At 36.7% G+C, this 20,145-nt stretch overlaps 1 protein-coding gene across 1 annotated transcript in view; it reads right to left on the minus strand.

Annotated features, from left to right (window-relative positions):
• The window catches only part of LOC144348134 (corticotropin-releasing hormone receptor 2-like), a 45,976-nt gene continuing 25,831 nt past the window's right edge, over positions 1-20,145 (minus strand). The window contains exons 3-12 of the mRNA XM_078007633.2: positions 11,848-11,946; positions 6,199-6,356; positions 5,961-6,064; positions 5,365-5,521; positions 4,406-4,562; positions 4,084-4,214; positions 2,311-2,396; positions 1,998-2,139; positions 1,663-1,704; positions 1-466 (exon numbers count right to left, since the gene is read on the minus strand). Of these exons, the coding sequence (XP_077863759.2) occupies positions 185-466; positions 1,663-1,704; positions 1,998-2,139; positions 2,311-2,396; positions 4,084-4,214; positions 4,406-4,562; positions 5,365-5,521; positions 5,961-6,064; positions 6,199-6,356; positions 11,848-11,946 (1,358 nt within the window). The 3' untranslated portion in view covers positions 1-184. The remainder of the gene's footprint in view (positions 467-1,662; positions 1,705-1,997; positions 2,140-2,310; positions 2,397-4,083; positions 4,215-4,405; positions 4,563-5,364; positions 5,522-5,960; positions 6,065-6,198; positions 6,357-11,847; positions 11,947-20,145) is intronic.

Raw genomic sequence — 20,145 nt, forward strand, 5'->3', positions numbered from 1 at the left:
CATGGTAAAAAAATGTTTTAATCATATTTCAGGCACATTGAGTAGTGTGCATCATAACATGGCGAATAAAGCGATATGTGCAGTGATATTCGAACGTTTAACGTATCCAGGTTAACTGAGAATTTCTCTAAGAATATCACATGACTTTAGAATTTCCAATGGAAGCATTCAACATGATTCATTGTCAAAGGGCACATGGCTCAGGGTGTCCGTTTCTTAAATGGTGGATTGTTTTCATTTCTATATCATTGTTTCTAGAGTGTTTTACTTTGTTCTTGCATCTCGGGGAAGGTGACGGCGTTTTATTCGCTGCCGAGGCAGAGTACGCTCTTCTGCGAAACATTGAAAGAAATACCTCGGTTGATGACGTCATTAGATACGTAGATGTCTTGGAAAATCGTCGCCTGTCTCGTCTGTTCTTTTCACGGCGAAATCGACTGAACTTGCGCCGAATGGTTGAACGGACCTGAGAGACAAAGACATATTACATTGTATTTTTGTTTGAGCTGTTGTTAGTCAGTTTCCTTAAATTGAGGTGTGTCATCATAAAAACACTGATTTAGTCAATGTCTTTTGCGGTACCTTACGGGGTATTTTCATCCTCCATAAGGAAATGCGAATTCCAAATATGGAATGATAACGCGCGTAAGCGTCCTCTGTATTAAAAACAAACATGTGTGCCACCAGAGTTTGACCGGACTCCACACAAAGAAGTTCGCTGATTCTGTTCTAAACATTTTGGATTTCGGCATTCCCATGATGTATCCTTGGAAGAAAACTATGTATGATAATAAGGTTATTACGAGAATACCTCAAAGTATGCATTCAGACAGTACGCCGTCGCATCGACCACCGCTGCGCGTTGATCGATACTCCCGCTGTACTGTCTTCGTGCATACTTTGAGGTATCCTCGTAATGACCTCGTAATCACTGCCCTGGGTTTCATATTTCCGAGTAAACATTTTAAAATGACTCATCATTTTGTCCCGAATGATCAATAAATATATTGGAGCCGTCAGTTCTGCCTTCTTCGTAACACTATGTCTTAGTAGTTGTGCTTGTCACTTATTGACGACATAGAACGGGTGTAGCGCCACCCAGCGTTAATATGTAATCCCAGTATGTGCATAGAGGGCGGTGTGCAAACAATATTTGTTTTTACCAGTTTGTAATACAGTAATTAAGATAACACTGCACCATACTAAACTAGTTCCGAAGATTGCCACTAAAGTAACGTTTTGTCCGAAGTTCGTGTCAGTTGTTTTGTCAGACGTTTTAGTGCTTACATTGTATTTGAAGTAGAAGCATACCCAACATTTTTGTAAAACGCCCTTAACGATATTGAATGTTTGAATTAGTATACAGGTGTTCATTCGTGTATCGGGTAACAGTGAATACAATTGTTTTGTGTGATACAAGTAATGTTTTGTGAAAAAATGGGACAAAAGTTATGAAAAAACATTATGCTACTTTGAGGATAGAACATTATGATTTACAAAAATAATTCAATACATCAATCACGATATACCCCGTATAAGCAAGGTTGTACCATATTGGTATGTCTTTGTCGTTCCAAATTTGAATACCGCATTTCCATAAGTAAATATTTTTACATTCGACACTGTCAGTCAGTGAAGCACATCCGTACAAAAGAGACTTACCTCTTTGTTCAGGAAACAATACAGAATTGCAACCAGAATGCCCTGTGAACGAGGAACGCATGACGCAATATATTATAAAATAGACGTATCCACATGCGAAATTCGTATTTACCAATCATCGAACTAATTATATTGATAGATAACGTGTGGGCCACTGCAAAAATCGATTAGACAGATGTTTATCATATGACGCAGAACATTCATGAATATGTCTCCAGGCATTTTAATCCGGTTTACGAAGCACTAAAACGCCTCTGCTATAAATCACCGACAACCTTCTCATAGCGATGTTGAAGTAACATCTTTCGCGGTTGACAAACAACCATCCAACCTACCTGGGTGGAATTCAAGAGGGCTTGGATGATGCCGTAGATGGCGCCTTTCATCTTCAATCGATCTCCACTGTTTTCAAACATAAATAGAATGTTCGTCACACCCAGCAAAGGCAGCAGCACAGCTGTAGCCTTAGCGGCTTTTCTGAAAATAAATTAATGTTAAATAACCTCATCAATCGACGGCCATCCATCTCAGTGTTACGTGCATGGTCTTTTTTTTACATATCAATAAATGTCGTCAATAAAAGTAGCGTACAATTTAGTTTATAATGGATACCGCCACCAGCCTCTTAGGCATGCGAATGCTTCTTACCTGATTTGAGCCGTTTCCTCCTCATGACTTGCACGAAGTTTTGTCACAAGTATGAACACTATCATGGTAAGAAAAATAAAGTTGGCCTATGATAACAAGAAGAATTATTGTTGGTCAAAGCGAGAATATAATTGTAGTAATCATGACATGTAGCGTGTTAATAATTCTGTAATCTGTAAAATTATTTAATTAGATATTGATTGTTGTCATAGTAACAAACTACATAGTCAAAACTCATTCCCCCAAACGCTCGGGAAGCATGCCTTTAAATGGTTCAATGTACCTAATCTCGAGTCCATTTAACTTCATCAACATTGAGGTAACTTTATTTACTGTAAATAAAACTTATAAAAAAACCCAGATAAATTGAACCAGTCAGCAAAACATCTTATTGTTCCGTGAATTGAATTGAATATGAGTTTTGTACGGAGTGGTATCTTGAAGTAACTTTCCAGTAGGGCTAGTTAATATTGAATCATATATACCCATATTGACAATACATCAATCAGACTAAGGGAGTATATATTGCACTGTTTATCTGACAAGGAGCTAACAAGCAAACATATCTCGAGGTTATTGCATTTTAGCAATAATGGGTATAGCTTTTGTTCATGTATTTGCCGGGCTTCTGTCAGCCCTAAGCAGATCACGTGCATTCGATGTATTAGTGCTTAATAAAACTGCCAGCTTGAATCAAGTTGCGAAATTAACCACAATTATGCAAATTAGTCATTCAGTTGTTTTTTTTGACATTGAACTCAAGTTCATAGAAATAATAAGGAACTTAACTACTAGCTTCATAGCCTTGAAATTGAATCCTATCTTTTTAATATTTTAAACATCACAGATTTTGTAATAAGGAAACACAAATTAACAAACTAACATTTCTAAGTTTGCAATATAACAAGAGTCGCTTCTGCTTATTGACAAATTAGATGTTCAGTTTCACTAGCATATCGGACATAGCTTTGAAATATGCACAGATCAATGAATAAATAAATAATGCTAAAATAAAAATACATTTGAGGTAAATTAAACTGTACTGAACGCATTCTGGATTCCTAAATGACACAGTAATCGCCCACTCACTGGATATTACTCGCAATCATTTATTTAATCAAAGGTAAACTGTCAAGTCTCGAGGGCATGAATGCATATGAACACGTAGTGGGCGAATCTATCAGCATGCAAAGAGCGGATTTGGAAAACATTTTTACAGATACCATACTGATGTAATGTCTGAAAAATATTGACAGTGAGAGATTTTTAATTGGGTGGGGAATCTCAAATTCCAAAATACGTGATTGTTTATGTGCAGCCAGTTGATATGATAACCGCTATTTAATATCGTCGAAATATATGACATACAAACACGCTACATGTAGATTGCATCATCAATACTTGTAGTTTGAATATGTATCATTTCTTCTCATGGACGCATGTATCAACTGGCAATACACGCAGTCAATATTATATTTTGTCCATGTGAATTGGACTACGTTGGAAGTAAATTAATTTTGAGTAAATTGATCACCTACAAAATGTACAAGGTATTGAGCATACACAGTCATACCCTGTGAATGCCGCAAATGTACATACATTGTAATGCATCAAAAACAGTAAATGGCAGTACATTTGCAACATTTGGTTGTTCGAATTTCGCGCCTGCGTACTAAATACAAAACATTTTGAAAGTGGTATGTGGACATCCCCCAACCAAGTAGTTTATTGCACATTGAACTTTTATTCATAGTAATCGCATTATTAACTTACAAATAAGAATGCGCACATCGGTGCGTATAAGATCCAGAAGTATTTCCAATTGCCTTCAGTGTCCCAACACGGGTTGGCATCTTCAAAATGCAACACTGTGGCCCAGACAGCAACAAATGGAATGGGACAAACTATAAACAAAAAGATCATTTTAGACTATTGGTATTCTGTTATGAGCGTATGCGACTAAATTGGATCACTATTTAAAAAAACAAAACATTTCAATAATAAAACATTACGTTACTAATATACACACTATGAGGTGTGCACTTTTATAAGCGAGCGTTTCAACTGAGATCAGGTATCATCAACTCTTACTTACTCCAGCCAATGATGTAAAAGACGATGAAGTTCGGTTCTTTGCTGAACACGCTGACAGTTATCCGTGATAATAAAAATAAACCTTCCAGAAACATCCATGATAAATTGGCGAATAAAGAATAATAATAGAATGATAATACAGGTCGGCAATACTCGGGCTGCATAATTAAAAAAAAAGAGCAAAGTCTTTGAATATACCAGAAACATCGGTTTATGTGTCAAGCTCAATGTATTTTTTTTAAATGAATAAGACCTGTAAATGTTCGAGGTTCATATGTTATCATTCTGTTGTATCTGAATATTATTGTTGTGTTAAAGCGGGGAGTCGTCACCTGCGCATGCGTCAGATCGCCATAGTGTGTCATTGTTTACAAACAAGCGTCTACCTATATGAACTTTTGCGTTTTTAGCGTGTGTTATTATCGTCTCTTGGGACTAAATTCCCGCTCGTGCGCAGGTGACGACCCTCCCTCTTTAACGCAGAGCAATACATATTATGTAATAGCAATTTCAGAATCTGATTCGCTCGCTAAAACTAACAATGTCCCATGGAGGATAGTTAGAAGTTATAATTATTATTATTATTATTATTTATGTTAAATTCTAAAATATATGTTATACGTGATGATTACACGTATATTACTGTCATTCATGTCTTAAGGGTCATAAGATTGCGTAAAGAGTAAGCATTTAATTGGCTTACAAATCAGTGATTATGTTACCAATTTACCAATATTAATGGTTAATAGTATAATCATAGTCTTAAATTTCATGACGGTAAACTGATTGTGTACATGAACGGTGATCACATATGGAATCGAAATCTCTACGCCATCTTGAACATAGAACCACAGATTACGATTCTCGTGTAATTTTTGTTTGTGTTTCAATGTTCGAAAAAGAATAAATCGGATAACATCTGTGTACTGATTATTTCTATAAATATACGCGAATCGTTACCCGGAATAGATAAATTGTTTCCTTGTTCATGCTGTTCTCCAACGGGTTGCTCCACACATATACACCAAAATGAAGATGTAGAATCTGAATAACGGACTTCACAATAAAGGACACGACCAGATTCTTGTGAATGGAAATCCTGGTACTCGCAAGGCACCTACAAAATAAAATAACAATGTTTCAGGTTGGTTATGTTCTGCACACTTTAGTTCATGTATTGACAAAACAGAAAAATACAGATATAATACAATGACCAAATACTTGATAATTGATAATTTTCGTTCATTTGTTTAAGTGGTTTAATAGAGATTGTCGATTATATGTACACTTAACCACAAGAACGATTACAAATCATAAAACTATCACTGTAAGAATATATAGTGTTTGCAGTTCGCGTTGATGCAACCTATTTTGTAAGGTATATGTGTGTAAAATAAACTTACTGTATTCATACCATATGGTGTGAATAATATATTATATGGGGGTTGAATTGAATGACGCATCCAAAAAACCGTGTACAAGCGAGGCTCTCATGAGCTATTTAGTTCAAAATTGCAAGCATGTGAAAATGTTGTCGAATATACCTTTGCACTTACTTTAGGTAGCAGAATATGAAAAGAGCCACTGACAATAGTATAATACCGATGGAATTTCCAATGATATAAATCAGACTGGAAACTGCGTTAATATAGAAAGTAGTCTGAAAAAAACAAAAAAAACAAACAAAACAAAACACAAGTTAACATTAATCATTAGATTAATAATTTTCTGAGGAGAGTGTGTATTGACTTAATGTGTGATGCTTTATATTGAGAAGGTTATATAGAGACTTACCGTGTGCCAGTAAGCAATTTCGTCATTATTATCAACAGCAGTAACGTTGCCATGTGGTTCACATTCACCGAGTGCGATGCACCACTGGCACATTAAAAAATAGAATCCATCTGGTACCCATGTACCATTCGGTCCACACGTTAGCTCGGCATAGTAGTCTGTAAAGCAACATGTTCATAGTTACATAAAGTGTGGCGTGGCGTGGCGTGGCGTGGCGTGTATTGTAGTGTAGTGTAGTGTAGTGTAGTGTAGTGTAGTGTAGTGTAGTGTAGTGTAGTGTAGTGTTTTAGTGTAGTGTGGTGTGTTTTAGTGTAGTGTAGTGTAGTGTAGTGTAGTGTAGTGTAGTGTAGTGTAGTTCAGTTTCAAGTCATATTCAAGATGGCTGCCAGTTGTCTGTGAATGTACAGTGCCGTGGTACGCAGTGTTGTACTGTGTAATGCTGTGTTAGTTGCATATTGTACTGTAGCATGAAATATCATTTTAAATAGTGTGAAACTAAGAACACGCATCGTATATAACACCGCCCTCATATGATCAACACGAAGACGTTCCCGCTAATTCTCTGATAGCAATTCCAGATACTGGGGACATCTTTGTTATTAGCACTCACGTTGTCCGTTGTAGCAAATACGACTAGAATCGTTGAAATTGAAGACGAACAATTTTGTGTCCTATGGCAAAGTGCCAACATTTTTGTATTTCAATGAAACGTATGTACCGCACGTATATATATTCCCGGCCAACTGCAGGGTCCACGTGTTATCGCGACACGATAACGGGCACCTGGGGACAACCTTTCAACTTCGATGGTGTAGTCTACTGTCAATTAATTTAAAACTGTTTCTATTTACATGCCGACATCCAAAATAATGAAAGATAAAATGAGTTTCACACAGGAAATAATTTGCCATAAATACGATCACACTATTTTATCTGCTCAATAAAATGGTATAGATACGATTGATCACAGATGCTGGTAACGACATTAGTCAAGGGAACACTCGCACTATCACGCATTCAATCGCTACTTTTCCGCAACGTGGAGCCTAATTATATAGTTTTATCTCTATTCGCCATCAGTTATGTGTGTTGATGAAACAAGAATTACTGGGAATTTACACGCTATCAAACTGAATAAAATTCCCCCGACTCAGCGCCCGAAGGCTGTATTTGGCTAGTTGGTCATTCCACATGATGTTCAAGTGCGTGCGTGTAATCATCTAGAGATCATGCCCTGCAGGTTGTTCAGCCTACCAGCTTCATTTAGATGGTATAATGAGACCAAACCCAACAAGAGCCCTAACTTAAAGCTCGTAAAATATACTGGGGATGTTAAATTGGCCACATTCAACTCCATGTGCTTCGGCGACACCAGTCAACTGTTTATTGTAATTCCCTGCCAGCACCTTTCTCTAAAAGAGGGGCACATGTGGTACAAAACAACATATGAGGCGGTGTAATTCCTTGCATGATAGGCGAATAAAAGCCAAGCTGCATGCATTTTGCGCGCCGCTTCCCTCTGACAGCTAAACTTTTAATGTGAGCCGTGAGTGGTTGAATTTACCCATGTGATCTAACTTGCGTTTCTTAACATAATCTGTGTAAACATTTGGTACTATAAAAATATAGTTGATACAGCATATTTAGCGAATCCATGTGGGTCTGCAGATGGGGATGAATCGTAGCGGATAGGGCCCTCGTTATTGTATTGAACGAAAGGTTAAATACGAGCAGTGAGGGAAAACACAAGTGGGGACAAGGAGCGACTTTCTTTTTTACTCAGATATTCTCGCAATAGTGATTGAAAACTGGCAAGTGTACTTCGTGGAATCCAATTATGTTTTTTATCGAATAGAAACCTTAGATATACATTGGTGGCGACGGAGCCTGCTCGCACGACTAAATCACTCAACCATACACCGTTCATAATCCCATTTGAGAAAGAAATAAGGCAATAACGTTACAATAATAACGTGTACATGAACAGTACAAATGCACAGGGTGGTGGTGTCACGACTGTTTGACGTCGTACTAGGCATCTTACACATGCGAATGAGAAGTGCGCAGTCGCGACGACCACAGTTAAATCACTGAATCGCCAGCGGGTCTCGCTAAAATGACAGCTTCTTCGCAACGAAGTAAGCAAATTATATTCGGATTTTCTCGAGTCAGGTTGAATTCGTTGACAAGATAGTGATTAAAGGTCGGTGGTCGTCGCGCCGCGTCCTGTTCGATATGGGACTCATAGCGACGTATACAACGCGTGTAAAATATATTGTTTATTTACATGAAATTCGAACACGCGCTGCGCGACGACTACCGCCCTTTAATATTTTGCGAACGTATAATAACTTTGCTAAAGATATCATTACATTGCAGTCAACAAACTCAGGCGAGTTTTTAATTATCCATAAACCTGAATGAAGGGTGATGTCTCTCTAGGAAATCCAGTCTCTTTTGAAAGTGACTGACTTCAAATCAAATCAGTTGGGTTTATAGATATTTATGTATATATTTATAAATATTGCCATTGGTTTGCTGACGTCACTGTAAACAGTAAAATGAAAAGTATCGTCACGTGATGCAGTATCACGTCAGGTTAACCGCACACTTTAACTGCCGCACATTTTTTTTGGAACGCTTCAAAACCTTTTCCAAGAGAAATTTTATAAATCTACGCGTCTTCGAGTAGTGGCCTTAATGTTTACTCGATTTGCCACAGTACGCCTATTTGCGATGAAAGCGTCGCCCTATTCCATTAGAGAGCCACTTCAAGTATAGACTAGTTTCCGTGCGAACCGTGTACGGTCTTAGACAGAGCGCCAGTACTCCACTAACGTCTGGGTATATTATATCCTTTGTCGCTTAGGAGGAATGCAACGAGACTTTCATTACTATTCCAGGGACAATGCTGAATACACGTGTAATATGATTGGGTTACAGGAATTAATGAGTACGATAATGCACTGATATAACGTGTCAATCTACGTATGCTTTCACCTAATGCGATTTGATTTGAAATAAAACAATATTTGCTCTCGTAAAAAATAAATCAAAAGCAAAACTAAAGGTATTTGAGAGTATCGTGTCATGCCTTTCAGGGCATTATTTCGTGTAGGATTTTAACGCTTCAGCAATCGGCAACCCAACTTGACACTCAATATATTATATTTTTATACAAGCATGCATACAAGTGAACTTTGTAATGTTAGCGACTAAAGGCGTAATCTAAAAGTAAATGCACGGCATTTCTTCGAGGTACTTTAGCTGACTGTGTCAGCTTTAATAACTCAACGTCGGGAGCGTCACGTGACTTCATACTTTATATATTTGTTTAGGAAATTTTAATATATTATTAGTCATACTTAGTTATGAGAAGTATATATACACGCATATTGAAAGGAGCGGCGACATTTATTTTACTATGTCCATTTTTAATTAAATATATTTATTGAACATTATGAATGAATTAAATATCCGTAAAACTTGCAACATGTCAATATATACATTTTGTCTTACTTTCAAATTAATCGTTTCAATTGAATTTAATTGTTGTATGTATTATTGGCGATTTCAAGTAAAAACAAAAGTTAATTATATAACTTGTCTTATTCAACTTGAACAATAACATTATGCTTAATTTCTACGGGCTATAATTATCGTCGATGATTATTTTGATCACACTATAGTGTTGATTTCGAACATCATATTTAAATATCCAAATAAATAATTACTATTGTTAGAAATATGTATTGAACACAAATAAACGCGTAGCTGCAAAAATGGAATCCTAAAACTCGGACAAACTCAAACATGTGTTCCCCACCGACTTGTCTTCTTCGAGAATATATAACATCGAGAATATACAGCAAGGAAAACACACATAACTAATTATACGACTTATTTTCAGGATATGTGGTCGCATTACGACGGATTGGTTCTGATTTGGCTTATCTAATCAATCATCTATTTTTTTCACGTTTTTTTTTTCCAAATTAAATATAACCATAACTGCTCATCTGGATTTTGATAGAATGTTTGGAAATTAGATCTTGTGCAATATGTTTGGTAATCATTGTTAGCGGATGATTGATTAGTACGGCCATATACCATAATTTACAGAATAGAGAGATCGTTTTTGTACGTGCGGCGCGGACAGTGGAAATCCTTGTTATTCCCGCACACCAAGGGTCTGTGTTTTTGTGATTTATTCGCTATAGTAATTTCATAGTTTTACATGTATTTGTATGGCAAACTAACACAACGCTGATAGTGTCAGCCATTTGAATTTACTTTACGAACATGAAGGTGAACACATCTCACACTAACATATTTGTAAATTTGTGACACATTTATGCAATGGGCGTTTAGCGCGGTCATTTTGAATATCCTTTCCTGAATCCTCGGGGGGGGGGTGTATAAAAGTCTGTGCGCGTTGTACGCTTTCACTGTTCTTGTCTTCGTAATAAAGGTATTCCGAGTTCGAATATAACCTTATATATTCGAAGCAGTTTACCCTCGGTCATTTGAATCATGTGCGAACTCTATTTCTGTTCTATTTCTAGACCATGTTTGTTTGTTGCCCCTTTTCGAACTGTATATATTAATTAATGAAAAAATGATCATTTTGATTTGTCACCAATCAAACATACAGCCTGACCAACATCTTTACGATACACGCGTTAAGTAGTATAATCAACTCGTGATTGAACTGGTAATGTGAATCTGTTTGAATTAGTTCGTATCAGTTTTTTTATATTTTCTTTAACAAATTGCATATTCAGGTTAGCTTTCTTCTGTTCTAACAAATCATTCTCAAATCTGATTTTGTAAATAATATTTAACTATCCCATTTATGAGTTGTAGGAATTGAGACGTGTTGTTAATGTGGACGTGGTGTTTTAAAGATGAATGAAAAGTATGAAGTCGGATCTTGCTCATATCTTTCAACCCCAATAGATATTCGTACTTTTGTGTTTATAGTAGTTTGCTTTGATAATAATAAAGTGAAAATAAATCTAAATGCAACAAATATAGCATCATCATCGTCATAAAACAGATCAATAAATAACAAAACACAAATAAAACTGGTGTAATACAGTCGTCTTCAAAATTTACAATGCACATGTATTGGACATGCTTTTCTATCGGGAAAAAGGAAAGTAGTTTTTGAAATAACTAGACTGTTGCCATCAATTTTATCGAAATAAGAACGCAGCATGGACATTCCTCTCAGGTGATATTTTGATAAAACATCAAAGTTTTAATCAGTCTCAATTGACCCAATCTATTTCCACGTGTGTGTGGGTGGGGTTGGGGGTGTTGTTGAGGGAGGGGGTTGGCATACATTAATCGGTTTGTTAATAACATTAACTGTTCATATTGGGGTGGGGTTGGAGGTGTTGTTGAGGGAGGGGGTTGGCATACATTAATCGGTTTGTTAATAACATTAACTTTCATATTGAAGGTTAACAATATTGTATCGAATTTTCACTAGCGATTTCCATGACAATAGAGTCAGCTTGTATGTGACTGTACGTCCATATGCCGATATCATTCAACGGATTTCAGTTGAATCCATCATCGCCACGCCCTTGCCGACGAAGACAGCGACAGAGAATGCTCGTTGACAGGGAGGTTCCTACTCACCTGGTCTCGCATTAGGACACGTCAGTCTGACAGTTGTATTAGCTGGGGTAGTCGGCCAACAAAGATCACCATCGAAAAACCAGTGACAGTATGCATTACCTGTAATGAGTAAAGAGATGACGATGTATATTGTTGTTGCAGTTAGTGTCTTGTATACTATTTGATACATCGTTCGTGCACGTGTTTTGAATTTTGCATTACTTACATAACCTATAGAGAAAGGTAAAATCCCACATGTCTTGTAACAAAGAGTGTCGAGTGCTGCCGATATTAAATTATTTTTGGTTATTTTTTTTCCTCGCCATCCCATTAAATGCATGAATGCGGAGAGAGAATAATTTGAATTGGCGAAAATGAAATTCACTGAAGCCGTCTGAAGAAAAATGAATGTCAAGTTCAGCACATAGACTTAAATTACATTACGGTGGAACAGGTGGTAAACCTTTTCAGTTGAAATCACCAAAGCATGAGTGCACATATAACTAACCACCGCGATTTGCCGTGAATGTTCCTACCCCCGATATAACAACAGATCATTACAACGCGTTTCATATTCAAATGCACGCTAACATTTAACACTTTGACATTGACGTACCCTTTAGTAATTGCAGAAATAAGACTAACCCAGCGTGGAATTAATGCCCTGCGTCATTTAGTTTCTAATACCATATGTCAATGTTGAAATGACAATCAGGCTGATTATGAGTGTAACACCGGATCAACGGTGAACGCCAAGCACTGTAGGAGATTCTCACTCCTATGCCGTTTACAGTGCGTGCTACGTAACTATCAGATTATATGCAAACAGACACGACACGTACATATAAACAAAACGCGCTAGCAGCTGAGAGCCTGTTCTGAGTTTATTTGGGTCAAAATACACGTTGAATTTCAAATGAATACACATATTGGGAGAATATATTAACGATCAGCTCGCCGTCAGTAGTTGATTTATGTTCAGTATATTACCTGACTTCCTTGAAATAATACTCTTGAGATCACACCCGAGTCGATCGAAAGCATTTTAGTATAAGATCATGGATCACCCAGAATAAATCACATCCTTATCGCGACAGTTTAATATATATATTCATGACCACGTTAATGCGAACTGAGTTCACGTTCACCGTTACTAAAACCTTGTTCAAATCATTTTAATTTGACAACTCGGTGTGGTAGAACTTACATGACTTATATGTAACAAAGAATGACAAATGTTTGATTGTTCAAATTTGCAAATTGCCGTTGGATCTTTCATTTACCGAATTAACAACACAAAACATTCGGCTTCGATGGCTAGATATTTCTCCCATAATCGAAATGTTGCACACTTTGAAAAAAAATACGAGCATAGTTTTTATTAGCAACAATGTTTACAGTGTGCTCGGCTAGTAATAAGTGATATAATACACCTCGGCATTGGTGGTACACACAATTGGATTTAGAGCGAACAAACTAATTTAATATTTGTATGAGATTTAAAATAACGAGCGTTCAAATTAGACAAAAACTAACGTCACATCTGATTTTCTTGTTTTCTTAACATCAGCAGTGTATCACCCAATATGTGTCACATGACCAAATATTTAATGTCCATCTATCGCCAGTTGGTTATAATTCAGGAGAATTGTGACTATCTAGAATTTATTTTCCGTGAAATGCGATACTTCATGTGGTTCGTTTGATCACCTATGCAAGTTACAGCATTGTAAAACAAGGCATATATTCACCAACCCGCAAGTATTTAATTCAGGGAATTACTTCGCGGCTTTCCCGTCAATCGCTGAATGTGTAATGTGATGGTTAGTCTAACTGTGTTAATTTCAACGTTGATTGTATACAGCGGTGATTACGCCTTTCACACTGCCCGTGTAATAGCATTATAAAATCACATTCATTAAAAATTGAAAAGATTTATAACTGATATTGTTGTCGGTGTTTTTGATTACGTCAGAAATGCCATTACTCAAATTGATATCCGCCTTTTTGCCTACCAATATACGCATGCGTAAATACACCGCTATGACATGCGTAAGAATGTTCTACACACGAACGAGAAATCTTTTCCCACGCCTTTGGTGTGTGGTGTTCCTTTTCCCACGTTATTAAACAGAGAAATCTAGCTTGATGTGTTGCAAGCCGGTTCAAATTAGCGGATGTATTGCCCCGTATCACAAAACTTTTTATCATCCGCTGAATACTGCCAAACAGCCGAGAAATTAGATAATAATGTGGGGTTTAATCTCACTGCATACGTCTGTACAAGTATATATTTACTCGGCTGACAAAAGCAAAGTCACAGACGTTCCATGCACAGACGTGATGATGTCTATGTTATGAATTTCACTGCCGGACGGTTTACGCCTTCTGCAGACAAAATTATGATTCTTCCAAGAGGTTCTACATTCGGCAACAATGTTACTAAGAAGAGTGCGTTCTTCTAAGCATGCCATTGTCATTACTGAAGCTGTGTTTTTATTAACGTAACAGACGGAGCCTATTCACTTTGTAGTTCCAGCTCGTGTACGCATAGCGCCATTAAACAGTAATCTGGGCGTTGCTGCCGATAACCAGAGTGGGGGACCGATTTGCCCGCACAATGATGATCAGACATTTCAAGCGGCCAGAGATGTGGATTTGAGAAAAGCATCATTTAAATTAAATATATGCTCTCTATTTGTAGTATTTCAATATGAAAACAAAAATTCGTCAGAAATTTAGTTTATACGAATTAACGGCTGTAAAACCAGCACGTGTACATATGTACAAAACAAAAAGAGCTCGTATCGTGTTCACCAAGGACGATCGGGAAATTACATAGAATAAATTTCACATCAATAAAATCTTTATATGTTTCCATGGCTATATGGTTTGCATAATAATGAAACAATTTAATATGAGACACATTTTGCAATCATATACTAAATCCAAGCGAGTACCCCCCCTCGGGGTGATCACCTCCTCTCCCGACAAACGTCACGATGTGTAAGAATCTTTTGCCTATGCACTCAGTCTAAACGTTCACCCCCAGATTATATATCTACACAGAAGTAGATGGTCTATAAACAGCGACTTGACGGAAACGTAAAGTGTGTGAACGTAACAGAAGTTGTGAGCAAACTACTAAAACCTCAATATAGGTTGTTATCCTTCATGTTACATGCGTCATTACAGAACAACAATTTCCTGTGCTTGCAATTCACATTTCCGGTGAAGCGAGTGATATATATATATATATACTCCGAGATGAACCTTTAAGTATGATATATTTGATGAATAAGAAACCTATAAACATAAACTGTTATATATTCATGATAGCATTCAGAGTATCTCAATGTAGTCCAAATGAAACGTCCACCACGAGACAACGTTCTCAGTCACTATGGTGTTAAATTGCCTTAAACGATTTGAAACGAACATACTGCACTGTACCTGACTTTACAAGCGAGTGATACTGAGACACCAACAGAAAATACACTTAATCCGCGAAGTATGCTCCTCCAATCAATGAAGTGCACACTTGGCGGTGTTCACATTCAACCGACGGGAAAATCACCACCTGTTTAAAAATGAGCAGAGTACTGTATTTTAAATAATTGTTTCAAGTTGAAGATTGAGTCGCGCGATAACGATATTTACATGTAAATATTGAACAGGTGGACAAAGTACGCCGTACTACGAAAGATCTGCTCCCGTATATGATGTCGTATCTTTATCTTAAATGACGGCACTCACCGTACCTGTGCGACGTAGTGTTGTGTGTGGTGCTGTTCGGCGTCTGATATTTTTTCAAAACATTGTAATACTATAATTGCATCAAATCTATCAAAGTCTTCACAAAGAAATACAATTTTAAAACGAACACAATTACGACTCCCGGGTTCTGACTAACGCGTGTTTGGATTTACGCGGTCGCTCGGTGTTTCTCAAATGCTAAAATGTTAGTTGTCGGTGTTGGCTAACGGTTAAACATAATCTAAAGATGAATATAGTCGGAGGCTGATTTCATACTCACAGGGTACGGACTCCAGAGATTAGACTGCTGTTCCGAACAGTACCGAAAAGGAAGCCATACCAGCGAAGCGTGAAATACGCAATTTCGACGACACTCTAAACTGTAGGCATTCAGTTATCGCGGACCGGAGGTGAACTAAAATTGATACTGCAAATGAACTTATTACCCAGTCGTTGTTGATTCTTAAATTCAGAGCTCCATTGAAGCAGTTGCGCCGAACATGTTTTTTTAAATATGTGTTTTCATTGTGTATATACACGGGGAAGGGGGGGGGGGGTTGTGGCAGCTTTCCCAATACATTCACGATTTCGTGTACAAATGTATTTCATTTTCAAATAAAATAAATAAAAAATGTCAATTCGTCACGAACACAGAAGCAGAAAGCGGGATATTTTCTCACTGTCAAGTAAAATGGCACGTAAAAGATAGATTACTGAAACTAAATTCTAAGTTCATATGTGACGAGGAATTCTATGCTGGTTCCATCGTAATTCTCCGTCGTTTCGAATCGGCTCAAGACTCAGTGAACATCGGCATATGGAAAAATATGGGAAGTTTCACCCATTGCTTATTATAATAACGATGTTAACAATTGGCTGGATTACATTAAATTAACGTATGCGAGTGTATATACTCATCTAGTACCTTTTGATGAACAAACAATTCTCAATTAAATTAATTTTGTTCTTATTGGAAGTACACGACAATCTCAATTAGACGTACGCTTAAAAGTATAATTGAAACACCCATTGCGCTAGCGAGACTAACATCGTAATTTAAATAAGAGAAAGTATCCATTTTGTATTTTCTTTTAATTTTCAGTCTATTTTATTGACTTGGAAGATGAGGATATTCACCTTCTCGTGACAACAACACAGACTATTGACACGTGTAATAATATGATTTATTACTCGACGCTACGAAGTATGTCTTGCTGAGTTACCATGTCGCACTTTTATTTCAGTCAAATTTCAATAGGCATGGCTAAATGACCATCACAAAATACTTATCAGACGAGGAAATGTTCCCGTTACGTTATTTATACGCGTGAATGACTGGTATAATGCCAGTCTGTCGTCTCTACGGAACTATCTTTATCAACCGTGGAACGAAATAATTGGTAGTTCATTTTTGTCACACAATACCAACTCTAAAATTGGAACGGCTGTATGGGTTGGGCAGGACCCCGCTGCTTCAACAACTGTTACAGTCGATTACTAAATCGAAGTGACAATACAAATTGGCGACAACGGGAAAGGGAAAGAGAATCGAATACAATTATACTGGGATGAAATTAAATAAATTGAATGAATATCAAAATATTATAAGGAATATCTATATAGTATGTGTCCAATAACCACGATTGTCATTTGATATCATGAAAATTGGACAATCCCAAACATGTGATCGGGCAATGAACGTTAAAAGAAAAAAAATCCATTAATATGCAGTAAACAGAGCAAAAATCCCCTATTCCAATTACGTTGTAAGAAAAGAAGCAGTAATACTATGTTTAATGTATTAAACGAAGTCATGATTTGATTGCATATACATTATACAAAGTAGACGAGTGATTATATAGTTGTCTGTTTCTATAATGTAATTACAATAAGCGAGTTACGTCACCATCATGCCAAGATTTGCCAGTAATGCATAGTCAATTTGAAAAAAAAGATCTCCACAAGGAATACTGTTCTAAATTGTATTTTGAGGACATTAAAGGCATAGTATGTAACACTACACCGTGGAACATTTAGTTGTACATTTAGTTCGGGATTCCATCATTGGACTTTGTATTATGAATATGAATAATATTAAGAACATATTTAATCAATACATGCAAATTAACGCGCTTTTCATTTTGCATACTTTAGCAATATACCGAATATAGTTAAAAAAACAAACTTACTAATGGCGCAGTGCATGATCCGGTTACCGTATCAGAATTGTAATTGTGCTTAACTTATATATTAGCTTATGTTCGCATACCCTTATTTCCATAGCAACAAATTAACTAAATACAATTAAATGCGGTTCATGTATAATGGTACTCGATCTGTCTCGCTACAAAATGAGCAGCTTAAATAAATACCAAGAGATGCTTAGACAAACGACGTGCTGGATTACATGTCGGCACGCACGTTTCACAAATGGTAATGTACTATACACTGCGACGCGGTATGTACAATGCGATAGAGTTGTTTATAAATTGGCAAATTAAACCAATCGCGGTATATAATATGCAATATAAATATGTGTAATTGTTTTCATACGTTAAACATTTTTACATTTCAAATTGCTGTCGTATCACCCTACAGAGCATTGCTAAAGACTCGCTGGGAACAGCGTTTTGCACACCTTCTGTGTAAATGGTAAACATGGGAACATACAAAAGCTTACACAGGAATCGTGGACAGGATCAGAATTGTCTGCAATTCAAACAGTGTCGAAGATGAATACCACTTCGTATCATTTGTACATCATCATATAATATATACGTATATTTTTTTAATCCTATTATGAGGATTTCTGCCATTATTGCATAATATTAATATCAACACGCTATGTATTTTTTCTTCCAACAAATGTCCTCAAATAGATAATGAAAATATCTGAAATAAATATTGCAATTAATCATGTTGTCGAGAATTGTAATTTTAATCTATAACTTAGCTTTCCCGGTATATTGCAATAAAGTAAATAATAATAATAATTATCATTGACAATTAAAATGATCAAACATAAACAAAGACACATACAAATAGCAATTCCATGTCCACTATTCCGCCTAAATCCTTGTAGATAGCAAGAAAACATAAACTAATTAATTTAACGAAATGACACACGGAGCGACGCCCACTTTGAATAACTTGGCATATTAAATGCGATTTCAGCCACTCGGTATCGTCCAAGGTTGCCGATCAATTAGACCGAAGAATAAATGTTATATACTTTCCCCGAGATGTAACAGATAATCATAATGTCGTAAAAGTGACGAGCCGAAACATGCAATTACTCGTAATAAAGCAACGGGTGGCTCGAGCGTTTATAAACGAGTAGAAAATTAAAGTGTCGTCTTGACGGAGAAAAGTGAGAGAAGTCCCATGATTACATATTAACCCGACAGGTGGTATGGTTTAACCTAGATCATTTTGACAGCCAAATGTCAGATCTCATGAAACCTTTATTTTTAATATCATATAACTGAAAGTCGACGATAAGATACATTACTAGAGTCAATAAATCACTATATACACGTATTAATAATCGGAATCATTTCTACGAAACTAGCTAATGTTACTTTCATTCTATCACACGACAGCATGTGTGATACTTTGACTTGGCAATTTCTAAACGATTGACAAGTACATTTGAAAACATAATAAATAGGGTTAGTGGTGAAAGAACACTTATTCAACCAACATTTTATGTAATTGTCTTCATCTACTTCCCATCGCAAATAACAAAATTGGAATTCATTATATTTTGATGGAAAAATAAACCTTGTTTCCTGTATTCGAGAAGTTTGTTAGCTCATATCAGCTCATATAGAAATGGCACTATGGGAAATTTTTCCAATTCTCTAATTTTGTTTGAAGGACGCCTAGAAACCTTACAAACGAAGCTTCCACGGTGATCAATCTGCTCATTTAAAAAATCTTGTTTTTCAACACGAAACGCGCCGCAAAATCACGAACTCTTGACGTCTATATATTCACGAACACGAACATCTAGATTTGTATGAGGTATTGAGAAGATGTTGTGAGCGAGTATTGATTGTGACACATTGAATTTTGACACACAACGAGGAGTAGAAATGCCATTCGAATTATACAGTACGTATGCGAGACCTACAGTTGAAGAGTTGCTAGGGTCACCCTCGGAGAGATGCTGCAAACATCAATGCAGTGAATGGGCGTAATACGACACCTTTACGTTGTCGAGAAATAACCCCATTACGCTTTTCCGTGATTAGACTGGTATTTACATACTAGAGGACTGTAGCTGTAATTGCACTCATCAGAGTCCCCGGGTGAGATTTAAAAGCACCAGAATAAGTTTACTGACACTGACAAACTTTCTTATAGTAAATTCTACGCAGAGACACCGATTATGATTGGCAGAGCTGTATGCTGCTATACCAGCCTATGAAATATTTATATCTGCATAATAACCGCGAGCTGACAGGCAACAGGATCAAAACGTTTATATCGCAGTGGATTATATCAACTATGAAGCCCTACATAAGATGGTGAAAGCGTAGTAGTAAATTAATCGATGCT

This window comes from Saccoglossus kowalevskii, chromosome 7, assembly GCF_978046115.1.
Source record: "Saccoglossus kowalevskii chromosome 7, keSacKowa6.1, whole genome shotgun sequence".
NCBI lineage: Eukaryota > Metazoa > Hemichordata > Enteropneusta > Harrimaniidae > Saccoglossus > Saccoglossus kowalevskii.